Source organism: Pelobates fuscus, chromosome 10 (genome assembly GCF_036172605.1).
Source record: "Pelobates fuscus isolate aPelFus1 chromosome 10, aPelFus1.pri, whole genome shotgun sequence".
Taxonomy (NCBI): domain Eukaryota; kingdom Metazoa; phylum Chordata; class Amphibia; order Anura; family Pelobatidae; genus Pelobates; species Pelobates fuscus.
In genome coordinates, this window is record NC_086326.1 from 90,900,125 (window position 1) to 90,915,121 (window position 14,997).

Consider the following 14,997-nt stretch of genomic DNA (forward strand, 5'->3'; position numbering starts at 1 on the left):
TAATGATTGCACATAAATGGAAGTCTAATGACCTCAAACATGTATTCCTAAAGCTGTACTGTTCCTTTAAGAAAGTCATTGTATCGTTTGTGATTTATTTCTAAAATCTATTTTGGGGGGGGTGTAACATTTTATTATTATCACCATTTATATAGCGCCAACAGATTCCGTAGCGCTTTACAATATTATGAGAGGGGGGATTTAACTATAAATAGGACAATTACAAGAAAACTTACAGAAATGATAGGTTGAAGAGGACCTGCTCAAACGGGCTTACAGTCTATAGGAGGTGGGGTGTAAAACACATTAGGACAGGAAATAGCAATCAAATAAGGTAGAAGTGAAGCAGAGCTGGTGGAGAGAGTAGAGTGCTGCCCTTTATGAGAGAGCAAGGGACAGGTATATGAGGTAGAGGTTATTCTGGGAGGCCATAAGCTTTCCTAAAGAGATGGGTCTTAAGGCACTTCTTAAACGATTGAAGACTAGGGGAGAATCTGATGGGGGTAGGCAGGCTATTCCATAGGAAGGGAGCCGCCCGCGAGAAGTCCTGCAAACGCGAATTGGCCACACGGGTGCGAGCAGCGGACTGGAGGACGTCACTGGCAGAGCGGAGGGACCGAGAAGGGGCATACCTATGGATCTGTGAAGAGATATGAGGGGCTAGAATTGTTCAGTGCTTTATATGTATGGGTTAGCACTTTAACCCCTTAAGGACACATGACGTGTGAAATGTCATAATTCCCTTTTATTCCAGAAGTTTGGTCCTTAAGGGGTTAAATTGACTCCTATAGGATACAGGAAGCCAATGTAAGGACTGACAGAGGGGAGAGGTGTGAGAGGACCGACTAGAGAGGAAAATCAGTCTGCCTGCGGCATTCATTACAGACTGTGGCGGGACAATACGACTTTTGGGAAGACCAATTAGGAGAGAGTTACAATAATCCATGCAGGAAATTACTAGAGCATGGACAAGCTCCTTGGTAGCATCTTTTGTAAGAAACTATGTTTTAAAGTTGGAATCTACTGGATTTGGCAACATACTGGATGTGAGGCTTGAAGGGCGAGTGAGAGAAGAGGATCAGTATTAGGAGGAGGAAAGACAAGGAGTTTAGTTTTAGAGAGATTGAGTTTCAGAAAGCGGGAGGACATCCAGTCAGAGATGGAAGAAAGGCCAGCAGTGACACATTGCAGGACGGTGGGGGAGAAGTCCAGGGAGGAGAGATATATCTGGGCGTCATCAGCATACAGGTGGTAGTGAAATCCAAAAGAGGCAATAGGTTTGCCAAGAAAGGCAGTGTAAAGAGAAAATAGAAGGGGACCAAGCACAGAGCCTTGGGGGACTCCAACGGAGACAGGACGAGGGGAGGAGGTATCCTTGGAAAAGGAGACACAGAATGAGCGTTGGGAGAGCTAAGAGGAAAATCATGGGAGGACAGAGTCACTGAGACCGAGCGATTGAAGAGTTTGAAGGAGAGCATGATCGTATTTTACTATATATACTGCCCCATACAAAGGTAATATTCAATTTCTGGCTACCCAAAATCAGCATGTGAATATTGTGTGTTTATGCAGGAACAGAGTGAGATGCAAATCCCTTAAACAGATAGTACCATAACCATTGCAAGTCATTATAGCACTCATGGTGCTTTAAGTCAAAGACAAAAATCGGTGCTCTTTTTGTCACCTAAAGTATAGCCATTCTACAGCTGCTCCAACATTAGAAGAATCAGTCCTGCATCATCCATTAAAAATATCCTACCGTGCAGGCCAGTGCCATTCAAATGCTATTACTGCTATCCAAGGTTGAATCTTGATAAATATCCAGACTGCAGAGGAGACAGGGATGTGGGTTCCATGGTAGACACAGGTTTTTGTCTACTACTTAAGTCAAAATGGTGATGGAGCACAAATACAGAGTACAAAAACTAGCACATAAGCTCTTGTGGTTATGATGCTCAGAGTTCCCACTTAAAGGGTTACTCCGAGCACCGTGAACACTTCATTGATTTGAAGTGTTTATGGTGCTTGGAGACTGTATTTGCCACATTTCACAATGAAACATACAGAGATATATCCCTTTGCAGGCAGAAATTTAACTCCACCTCCAGCAGTGTCATTAGGGCCTCATTAGCCAGTCCGGAACAAACGTTCTGGGCCCGCTAATGTCAGTACTGTGCTTATTGAACGTCTGTAGTCAGCATGCCTCCTGCCTCGAAATCCATCCTTCACATCCCTTCCACTCCATCAATTGAGAGTGATGTAACCAGGGGAGGATCAGGTTGCCGTGGGAACAGGTTTCGCTGTGGGAACAAAGATCATAAATACGTTTTTGTTTTTTTTAAACTGACCAAAAACAATGTTTTATTAAAACTGTTTTTTTTTTTTATGGTTGAAGTAACACTTTAAATTTGGCTATATTACATAATCTTCCTCCATTAAAAAGAGACTCACTGATCCCATCACTATGAACATGAATATACAGCTCTGTGTTAACTTTCACATTCACTGAAAAGCCAATCAAAGCCTTATATTGCACAATAAACAAACAAACAATACAAAAATGTGTTAATGTTAATAATGTTTGCACTTTAACTATTTGTGTGTAATGTTAGCAAGTCATTTTATGATGGAAAGCTTTGTTCTACCCTCCAGAACTGAAATGGTTAGAAATTACACTATGCCCTTTATATCTACAATGTTCTTGCAGCCTCACAACACGCTATGCTATAGCACTTGGTAGTATTTGAGATCTCCTGTTGGAGGCGGGGGCAGCAGGGTTTGAAGGAGGATAAAGAGGAGCACATAATTTATTCATCCATTGCTGCTTCTCCCTGGAATCAGCTGGAGGAAGTGCTCTCACTGTCACTCTCATCTGTGCTGGCCAGAGTGGGCTTTAACAAGCCCGGGCAAGTCAACTTCACCTTTTCGTCTGCAGGCACAGTAAATGTAGGGCAGATAGCAGATGTGCACCGTCCTCATCTCTTTAGTCTGGATTACTGGAGTCATGTAAGAAGAACATGCTCTAAAAAAAAGGATACACTGATGCATTCGTGCTGGAAAATGAAGCTTCAGGTAGGGGAATGCTTTGTCAGCAGAATTTCTCTTTTGATTTATTTTTGAACTGATGTGGGTATTGCTAAGCTTATTAGAACAATAACATGTTGGCTCCTGGCACTTGCAGAAGTAAATGGCCTACAATATAGCAGTTCTGCGAACAGTTCTGCTATTTTACTTCTGCTCTGTGTGTGTATTACAGCATTTTCACCCAATATTAATGTAGTGTATTTATCAGCATAGCATTATTGCTTGATAAAACAAATATGTTGGCATACGATTATCCTTCTGCTCCTAGAATGGCTTTGTTCTAATGCCTGTAAAATCTCTGTCTGCATATAATAAATACAAAATCTGCAAGTATTGTCGTACGTGTATGTGTGTATTTTGTATCTGTTGTAGAAATCTAGTTCTTACATTATAGAGTGGGTATTATACGTTACAGTGTACACACATTTAGAAACCGCATGTGTTCTGCCATTCACTATTTATTTATTCGTTATTTTTTTTTTGTATATTCTAATTAGTTGTTTTTTTCTTTCTTTCTAATACTTGTGTACATATAGCATTGACAGACAATGCCACTTGCAATGTGTTGAGATCGTATATGGTGTTAATTTACCACTGATTAGCAGTGATTGTGCCAAATATATACAGGAGATGTGTCTGTCTGTGAGCAGGACTAGTTTGTGATGGACCTAGTTTTCATAGAATCCCTACAGCATCTTATGACATAAACAAAGGGCCCTTTGTTTCGTGTTTATCTATATTATATGCAGGCTGCTTTCACCAAGCACAGACATGAAATGTCATTTGGCAAGATGCATATTGCCACCAGCTTTGTCTCTTTCTTAGTAAGTGTAGATGCTGGATCCTGCTATAGAGTAGTGTTTTTTTTTAGGACGTATTGGAAAGCTGTTACGGTTCATAGCACTAGAATACAAAAAATCAGTAACGTGTTTACCCATTAGAACATGAGCTTGTCATTTCTGCTTTAGATGCTAGCAACATAGACACAAATCATGACATCACTGCTGCATGGAAAAAAAAAAACTGTTAGCTTTGTGTGCAATCCCCAGGGAGAAGCTTGATGGTCACATGGTCTGCTGGGGATTAGTGTATGGGCAGAAGGCATCATTGTGTGAATGCAGGCAGTCCTAGAGAATTAGTGCAACACATGTCTCCATCAGAGTTTATGGGTAGAATCCCTTATTCATGCTGTTCCCCAAGTATGAGCAAGGCATCCTAGCGAATGTCGTCATTTGTAGTTTGCTTTGCTTGTAGAGAAGCCGACTGGATTACTTGTTCAACTTCCTGTTTAAACACTTGACGCTAGTTATTGGTCTAACGTTATACCGCATGCAATCCTGATTTGTTTGCATGTTATTTATGTGCAAAACAGTTTCATATTGATAGCATGAAGAATAAAACGTATGGGATAAGATATACATACCCTTTACATACCTAATCTTAGTGTAAATAAATTACTTTTTTTTGCTCAATAACTCATCGTGCAATATATTATATTAAATGATACATATTTATTAAAAATAAGATAAATGTTGCTAGTTGTTTGGCAGGTGTGTTTAGCATGACGTGCATCGTCCTACTGATTTCCGATCTGTGCTTGTGTATAAACTATTATTTTAGCCGGTATTGCGTGCCACAGTTTTGGACACACAAACTATGCAAAACAACTTTTAAAACTCTAGGTTGAAAATGACATTGTTACATAATACTTAGCAGTATGATGTAACTCCCAAAGAGAGCTAGGCAATTACAGGATCTTAACAGGTGATTTTAAAGAGGCAGTAATTTTGTGTCGCTAGGGAAGAAGAGAAATTCATGCCTATTTTTTTTTTTTTTTTCTTGGAAAAACTAAAGAATGTGTATTTTAGAGAAAGCTCTTTTCAAGTTAAATTCAAATATGCAGATATAATTATTTAAAATTAAAAACAAAAAGAGTTAAACACAGTTAAAAAAAAATTACAGTAAGTTTCGTATTTTGTGTTTGTTGGTTTAATTTACCTTGCTAATCAGTCTAAACTAAAGTATTCAATGGAAATCAAGTTTCTGATATTTTAATAGGGTAGAAACAACGTAGTCATGCTAAGAGACACTGTGGCATAAGAGACAATGGGTCAGAGAAGAATGCACAGACAATGGGTCAGAGAAGAAAGCACGTAGAGACTCAATCCTTTGTTCATGCTATTAAACATATCACTGTCATCAGTTAAAGTTGATTGTCTGTGGGCCTGATCCAGAGAATTGAGATTGTGGTTTACACCAGCTAATTAATCCAATTTACAGTGTGGTTTCCGGGCTGGCTAAGCACACAGTGGACATTATAGTTATCTTCTATGTTGCAATTCCACTCACATCATTGTTTTAAATACCTTTTACAACTCACACATGTTGAGAAAGCATTTCATTGTGTTGAAAGTCAAGGCAAGATCCTGACACAATTTACTGTCTGTTAATTATGGAAAGACAGAGTATTACAGAATATGTGTAGATGGATATTACGAAGCCTGCCTTTGATAGCTTTACAGTCAGAATGTACCTGAGTGTTTCTGAAGGTGGCATTGTAAAAATAGATGCAATCAGGCATTTTCTCTCTCATACACAAAATAATCTAAAATGTATTGGATGCCATCTTTTTCTTTTTTTAACTTGATAAATAAAGCTTTCAAGATGCTGTTCCACCTATCTGAAATCTATTATGCTCTATTATGTTAATCAGACAATTAACTAGACAAGTCATTTCCTTTGACAAAGAGTTGTAAACACACGAAAGACCAAAACCCTACAAGAAGGTTTCGCTGGTGCTATGGCAACGAAAGCTTGAAACCTATGATTGCTCTCTCGCAATTACATGACTGAAAAAAATGTACTACGACGAAAATGTGAATGTGGATAACATGGTGAGGGAAAAAAAAATATTTAGAAGGCAAGGATTCTTCCTTCAAAAGGAACTAGCGAGTTATGAAACAAATATGAGCTTTAACCGCTATTCGTAGTGAGCATTTGTTTACTTATAGGTTATGTTTTTGTCACTTTATATATTTTAAAAGGCATATGAAAATGTCAAGGTGTAGTCAACATTTTGTGCATTTACCGGTAAGTATTTAAAGATTTTTTTTTTTTTTAATTGTTGCATGTAGATGCAAAACAGAGTATTGATATCTCATTAGCTTTCAGTTAAATTTGATACAATGTTTAATGCAGGTGCTTGCTAAAATGACAAAATCTGGTCCTATCTTCCAATGTTAAGGCATGCTTGAAATACCATAACCACTTACAGGTCTCTATAGTGGTTATGGTGCCAGAAGTGTCCTGCTCAGCACCTCCCCCCATTGCAAAGAGTCATACATTTTTGAGCAGTTTGACTTCTTACCTGGGGTCTTACCCGTCTTCACTAACAAAACCTGGGTTAAGCACTTGAGGTCAGGTATAGCCATCCGAGTTTGGAATTATAGTGCAAAATGTCACTTCTGCAGTATCTTACTGGCAGGTGAGGTCCTGGATGACGTTTGGCAAAGGTTGAGATTCTCCACCAAATGTTGCTCTTCTCCAACCTTTTCTGTACAAAGTGCCATAGATGCCAATTGTATTTCATTGTGCATCACACATAACCATAGACGATCTTGTAGTTTCATTGGATTTCTCATAGACCCCCTTTTTGATGTGGCTCTAGCAGATGGACCTGCCATTAAAGGGACGCTGTAGGCATCCAGACCACTTCAGCTCATTGAAGTGGTCTGGGTGCTGTGTTCCTTTTGCACCTAGTGCTGCAATGTAAAACACTGAAGTTCCAGAGAATTGCAATGTTTACATTGCAGCTCTAAGTCTGCCCTCAGTGGCTTTCTATCAGACCGCCACCAGAGGGCTTCCTGAATTGAAACCAACTTTTGGTTCGTTATCGGACGCTGGACGTTCTCACGCTCTGCATGAGGACCGCCAGCGTCAGAATTCTCCCCTTAGGAGATAATGCACAGTAGAGAATGCACAGTAGACCACATTCAGGGCGGAGGAGGGGGAGGAGCATTGCCTCAGCACCGAGGGACATCAGCGCTGGGATCAGGTCAGTAAATAAAGGGTATTTAACCCTTTATTTACTGGGTAGGAAGGGGCACAAGGGAGGGGGGAGGCAGAGGGATTGGTAGTGCCAGAAATACAGCTTTGTATTCCAGGCACTACAGTATCCCATTAACAGCTTCAAGAGGAATTTAAAAGTCCGGACAAGGAGAGAGGGTTTCAGGTAAGCATATGTAGCCTAGTCACCTAGTCACCATGTAAGCAGACAAATCATCTTTGTGTAGTCTTTGCAAAATCCCCAGTAGCGAAAGTTCCTGTTTATGGAAATGTGGTAGTAAACGCCTCATTTCTCACACTGGGAATGTAGGAGACTTTTCAGAATAATACACATTTGTATTTTTTTTAGTATTTAAAGAGGGGCTGCTAGAGAGTTCTAATATTCTCTTATCACACACATTTAGCAAATATGTCTGAAAAACAAAATGATCTATCCTGGAATTGGGCACCTCAATATTGTCCAAATATTGTCAATTTCCGTCATAAAAGCATTCTGTGCCCAGTTAGTTTCTGACTATCCAGTGAAACCAGTGGGATCTATAATCAGGCAACATATTAATGAAGTAAGAAAGACCGATATTTTCACGTTAGAGTTTTGGTGCTAGGCATTGCTTAACCCAAGTCTTTGATCCAATAACTCAGATGTAAAGTGCTAATTATTTTTTGTTTTCCACAATGGTAAAGACTTGCTGATTTCATCTGTATGTTGGGTATACTAGTAGTGCTTTACATGCAAATTACTTGTATGTAATTGAAAAATGCAACACATTACAGCAGATATTTTATGAAGTGGTACTGCTAGTTTAAAAAAAAAAAAAAAACTGTGCCCTTTAACTGTGTTTTGGATTGCTATCTTAACCATGTTTGTCATCTGGTTTTCACAAGTCCTAAAAGACCACTCCGAGCACCATAAACACTACAGTCCGTATAGTGGTTATGGTTCCAGGAGTGCCCTGGTGCCATCCCAGTCTGTTTGACAACTTGCCTGGGTGCCCACAGCCCCACATACTCTGCTTCTGTGATTTTGGTTTCTGGAGAATCCAAATAACACTGCTAAGCTAAACAGCAATCATGCAGGACTGGACTTGTTGGCTAGGAGTATCAGTTGAGCACTCTCAGCCAATGATTGTGGTGCCCTTGACTGACTGTGCTTGGCTGAATAGTCATCTAGCTTCTCTTGCAAGAGAAGACTGGATGTGGGACGGGCACTAAAGTAAGTTGTCAAACTATTCTAAAATGTTTGGCAAATTACATTGGGATGGCGCCAGGGGAGTCCTGCCACCAAAACTACTACAGCAGGCTGTTGTGGTCCTCCGAGACCTCATATACGGCAATACATCTTGTGGTGTGATGTGATCTCCTGTCAGGTTTTAAAGTTTGACGGTTGTATCCGTAAGTAACCAGTTTGACAATAGTAGCTTTGTAAATGGTAAATCCTTAAAACAATGTACAAACAATCCAAAATGATGTGGGCCTGCAGTAACATTTTAGGAATCTGAACATCTGGATTTTGTTAATTGCAATGTTACACCAATTAGTTAGAATGTAAGCTCATTGAGCAGGGCCCTTCACCTCTCTGTTCCTGTACGTCCAGTTGTCTGGTTACAATGACATGTCTGTTAGTCCACCCATTGTACAGCGCTACGGAATATGATGGCGCTATATAAATAATTAATAATAAAAATGTGTGTTTGGCAACATAGGAATTTACCTTGTGCCCTTTATCAGACATATGTACAGGCAAGAAGACTAAGAGGTTTCATGGATATCAGGGTTTCAAAATCAAATTAAACAAAAAAAGTTTAACCCCTTAAGGACACATGACGTGTGTGACACGTCATGATTCCCTTTTATTCCAGAAGTTTGGTCCTTAAGGGGTTAAATATGATTCCCCAGAAAACAAACAGCTGTTTGGGGTGTGTGACATTAATCCAACCAAGTATATATAGCTTTCATATCCATTGTGAAATGCTAGTCTTTAGCTGGTACAACTGCTAGTCTATTTTAGAAAAGAACCAGAATGTCCAAATGGATTTGCACTAGAAAATTTAATTCTATTATTAAAGAAAAATCCCTGACAATATCTGTGGTCTGCGAACATTTACAGAGGGATCTGCCATAAAAGGATAACGGTTCTTGGTATAGTATCTTATAACTTTATGGTCTTACAATGCAAATATATGTTTCCAGATACAATTTCTGCTTTTCTGCCCCATGCCGTGTACACCAAATGCAGCTCACAGAAGGGTTAAATTCTGATCAAAATAATCAAATAAAATCAACCGCTTCCGTCATTGCTAAATAGTTATTTTTTATCTTTTATTTCTTATTTTGCACTACTTCCTGGCCGGAGTTAGTGATAATTCTGTGGGATGCATGTATGGGCCTTCAGTGCATGATGTGGGGACTGTATTTTCATTTGAATATCATATTTGGCTAGAAAAACAAATAGATGGATAAAAGCTGTAAAAGAGCATGCAGCATTTTTGCATGACCGAACCATAAAGAGCTTTCAGATTACTAGTTGCTAGAACATGTTTATTGATCCCCATTATGTTATTTGAGTGTCCATGTAATCAGCATATATGTTGGTTATTGGGCATTAATAAAACTATATAACATCTAGGTATGTGTATGTATATATATATATATATATATATATATATATATATATATGTATATATATGTGTATATATGTGTGTGTGTATATATATATATATATATTTATATTAATGTGTTTATATGAAATCATATTCCTTAAACTACAGGATTGGTGGCACTGCTGCATTTGCTTCCCTTTTAATTATGTGAGATCAACGATGCATCCTGTGACATATATCTATATTATCTTACAGAAGGAAATAATGGAAATTCAAGCCCTGCTTGACCACTATGCATCTCAACCCCTGGCTGTCTTGACATACCATGCAAGTAAAAAAAAAAACAGAAATAGAAATGGTAGTAATGGAAGGGGGGAATTGTTGACCTTACTGCACAGTCACACCTACACTTGTACAGCTTATCTTTGTCGTCATCATCGAACATAGATCCCACATAGCTAGGATATAATTACATAATGGCATCCCATTCCATAGATGCTTTTGATTAAGACAGATTTCTGATAATCGTCCCTTGTCATAGAGATTATGGAATAATTAAAGCAGGAGGTAATTGTTATAATGGAGATCACTAGCTGGGGAACCCAGAGGTCCCTCCACATGCATACACACTCATACAAACATTTGTAACTGCTAAAGCCAAGTTCTAAAAGTGATTACTTAAGATGCACAACGTTCTAATGTAAATGCAGTGTATAAAGAGCAGTATGAATACAGTTCTCTCAGAAGCAATGTCTGATTTTTAGATTCATGCTGCCAACTTTCTCACTTCTTTCTTAAAACTTCCTGAAGTCCTGGCTGGAAAAGTTGGCACAGAGGTGAGTATTTCCTCTGTCAGCTCCTCTATTTAGTGTCTCGGTGGCACAATTCGATGAGTATAGGTAGTTGAAGCCTGAGGACCCAGAATCAAGGATGAAATGGTTATATTTTAAAATCCTATTATAGCAAGTTATTAAAACTGTTTGAAAGGTAAAGACGTATTCTACATTGCATTCACAAGGTTTGTAAGTACACAGCTTCATTATACTAGTTTGTCATCACACGCAACTTAAAATAAGAGTCAAAAATTGTTCCACTGCAACATTAAAAGCTCCCCCATTACTTAAACATCTAAATGTATGCAGATAAGATGTATAAAATAATCTTTAGGATTTATATAACCCCCCCCCTATCTTGGCTAGGGACATAAATGCACAATGGGAATGTATCCGCTAATCTGGATAGACCCTGCTTTGCAATTACTGGTTTTCTGGTAGTATGTGATTTGCATAATAAATTGGTTAAATTATATGATATTTATAGTGACTTTTGTTTAAAAAACAAAAACACACCCAAAAAAGCAAAAAAAGACACTTAAACCATTGTAAAACATATTGCCACTAGGATAATATTGTAAAATTTCCTTGGTTGTATATTTTGTAGAAATACCCCTTTCGGTCTTCTGTTATTCCTTTTCACTCACTATCCTATTAGTGACCTCCAAGTGTTACCTTTTCCTCTTCTCTGTGGCTTTACAGCTTCTTATTTCCATATTCGCAATTCCATTGAGGGGAGGCCTGGCCACAGGTGCCTGAGGGACCCCTGGTTTTGGTCAATGTGATGGCTCCCACAACCACTATATTGGCATGTAGACTGCTTCTTTAATTTGGATGTGCATGCAACTCTGCTGTAGTTCTAGAGGGCCTTGAAGCTTGCATGCTCACTTTATATCCGGTAATCCATTTTATGACAATCTAACTATTGTTGACACAGCACATAGACGGACGACCAATAAGAATATGATCTGAAGTTATTTCAACCCTTTATATATGTACAAAGTGTTAAAACTTGTGTACTTCTCTAAAGATGTTTCTGAAATTTAATTTCTTTCCTTGCATTTTTAAAATGTCTTTATTCGTCCTTTATAGTCTGTAGTGATTAACTTTATAAAGCAAAATACAAATAAAGAAAATTTATCAAACCAAAACCAAAAAACATCCTTCATGGCTCTCTTTATTCTTTCAATATTCTGGTCAAAAAGCTGCATAAGGATTGTCTCAACATCCGCTACTTATTGCTTAGTGTCTGCTATTGTACTATAAGATGTTATAGTACTAATGTCTTTTGGAGCAACAGTTTTGTCCTCTGAACGGCAATGTTTTCATTGCATGGTTTAAATGCCATTATTGACTGTCATTCAGACAGACCGAAGAGACGCTTCCTATGAAATAGCAGAGTAAAACTCTGCTATTTCTATCAGATGGTCTCAGAGAGCTGTGCCCAAGAGAGACCATCTGATTAAGGCAGCATGGTGTTTTGCAGCACATGCGCACTATCCTCCAAATGCTTTCCTAAGGGAAGCATTGAAATGACTGAGATCATTAATCTCGATGATCTCAGCCAAGGAGATGGAGCTTCCCCACTGAGACCAGCACTGCAAGAGATAAAAGGTAAATAAAATACTTTTTTTTTTTTTTTACTCCCTGCAGGTGGGAACAGGGGACCAAAACATCCACCAGGGCACTATAGCTTTAGGAATACACATTTGTATACCTAACTCTACAGTATTTCTTTAAATAGTTTGTGCAAATAAGTTAATCTGACTTTGTTCTAAATTACTTAACATGTTCAACCAATAAATCACAAAGTCCCTTAACAAATTTCCTTTATGTCCCACCACCATTCACATCAACCTAATCAAATGCCCCCCCTCCCCTTTTTTTTTATTGTAGATATATTTGATTAGTCTACAGCAGTGGTAGTCAACCTTTTTCTACCTACCGCCCACTAATGCATCTTTTTGGTTGAAAAAAATTCCTTACCGCCCACCAGTTTTCGCGCAAATGCAGAATATTTTTAAGAAAGGAGGGTGTTTTTAAAAAAATAAATAAATGTACATACATTTATCTTTTTATTTCTACTTAATGCAGGTTTATAAGGTTTTTAACTTTATAAAGTTTAATGAGAAAACAATAAAGTAAATTGAAATTACCTTTACTAGTGATTAATGAGATCCTTGAGGTTGATGCTGCGAGACTAAATATTTGATATATGGTTCGATTTTCGTAAGGAACAAACGAAGGTCTCTTTCAGTGATATTCAGACGACTTCTCTGTTTGCGCATAATATGATTTCTCATGTGTGCGTCAGCTCATCTCCTCTCCCTCCTCAATTCCCCTCCCCACCTTTTTTCCCCCTTTTTTCTATTTTTTAACCGTCCTTATAGCAATGCCCAGTAGGAAGGCTGAGCTAGGTAGCCCACTTACTATAGTCCACTATAACAGACAGGCACACATACAGACACACACACACACACACACACACAAGACACACACACACACACGACACACACACACAAGACACACACACACACACAAGACACACATACGACACACACACATACAAGACACACACACACACATACAAGACACACATACAGACACACAGACGTGTGTGTGTCTATGTATGTCTTATGTGTGTGTCTGCATGTGTGTGTGCATGTCTGTGTGTGTATGTGTGCCTGTCTGTGTCTTTGTGTGTGTATGTATGTGTGCCTGTCTGTGTCTGTATGTATGTCTTGTGTGTCTGTATGTGTGCCTGTCTGTGTCTGTATGTATGTCTTGTGTGTGTCTGTGTCGTTTGTGTGTGTGTGTGTCTGTCTGTATATATGTGTGTGTGTGTCTGTCTGTATGTATGTCTTGTCTTTGTATGTATGTGTCATTGTATGTGTGTCTTGTGTCTGCATGTGTGTGTGTGTGTCTATGTATGTATTATGTGTGTGTCTTATGTGTGTGTGCATGTCTGTTTGTATGTGTGCCTGTCTGTCTTTGTGTGTGTGTGTGTGTGTATGTATGTGTGTCCTGTGTGTATGTGTGCACATGTGTGCCACATACACACAGGACATACACACAGGACACACATACATACACACACACACACACAAAGACACAGACAGGCACACATACACACACGACACATACACACAAACAGACATGCACACACATGCAGACACACACATAAGACATACATAGACACACACACATGCAGACACACACAAGACATACATAGACACACACACATGCAGACACACAAGACACACATACAATGACACATACATACAAAGACAAGACACACATACATACAGACAGACACACACACACATATATACACAGACAGACACATACATACACACACACACACACACACACACAAGACATACATACAAAGACACATACAGACAGACACACACACACATTATATTTAAGTCACCCTCCTGTTTCCTACCTTTAAGGTGCAGGAGGGTGACTTTCCCTGGGGTCCAGTGGTGGCTCAGGTGGATGGGAGTCAGAGTTCCCACTCCCTGGTCTTCCTCCCGCGCGGCTCTCAGTTTAAGCTGGGAGGAGTGACCGGGGAATCACTTCCTCCCAGCTCTGATGTCATCACAGGGGGCCCGGTCGCGCTGTTAAAGCGCCCAGCGCTGACCGGGCCCCCTCACAATCCACATCCATCGGGTGGCCCTGACAGCATGGGCCACCCGATGGACACTTTGGAAGGCGGGCCCGGCGGTTTACCGCGCGGGTCGGAGCCGCAAATGGTCACGGCGGTACCCAGTCGCACGGGTACCGCCGGCTCGCACCCGCCCGCCCGATCAACCTGGAAATCCCTACCGCCCACCTGGAATCCTGAAACGCCCACTAGTGGGCGGTAGGGACCAGGTTGACGAACCATGGTCTACAGTAATGCAATTGTTAAAATAAATAAAAAAACAACCCCAGTCTTCCAAAAAATATAGAACATTGTTTGAAGGTGTAGCTTTTAATAAACCGATAACAAATACATTTCTCAAAATCGGTCTTCAGAAGAACAGACTGAGTCAAACATTTAAAGGGTTCCTATATAGGCCTTGATTTATTATGGATAATTTGAATACGGTTTTAAAATATTTCATATTTTTTGGATGATTTTCTTTTCTCTCAAAGAATAAAAAATTATTTTTTTCAAATATTAAATAATTTAAAAAGTTTATCCAAAAATATTGAATTGCGGCCATGGTTATCCTGAAATAAACATAAGACAGATAATTCTTCCAGAATCAATTCAACCAGTATCCATGATGTACTTGAAAACTTGTGAAAGTGATAGGTATAGTTCCATCTAGGTTAAAAAATGTTAATATTTTCAAACTATTATGGGTTTAAAAGAAGCTACATGGATACTTTGGGGATTAGTAATAAATAACGGATTGGCTACT

The 14,997-nt window shown here is 39.1% G+C and overlaps 1 protein-coding gene across 4 annotated transcripts in view; it reads left to right on the forward strand.

Moving 5' to 3' along the window:
• The window catches only part of MARCHF8 (membrane associated ring-CH-type finger 8), a 315,603-nt gene that overhangs the window by 235,506 nt on the left and 65,100 nt on the right, over nucleotides 1-14,997 (forward strand). Inside the window, exon 1 of one of the 4 annotated variants that reach the window (XM_063435263.1) lies at nucleotides 2,831-3,072. The exons of the other annotated variants lie outside the window; for them this stretch is intronic. Coding sequence (XP_063291333.1) covers nucleotides 3,043-3,072 — 30 coding nt within the window. The 5' untranslated portion in view covers nucleotides 2,831-3,042. Of the gene's footprint in view, nucleotides 1-2,830; nucleotides 3,073-14,997 lie in introns of those variants that run through there. 4 annotated transcript variants of the gene reach the window in all.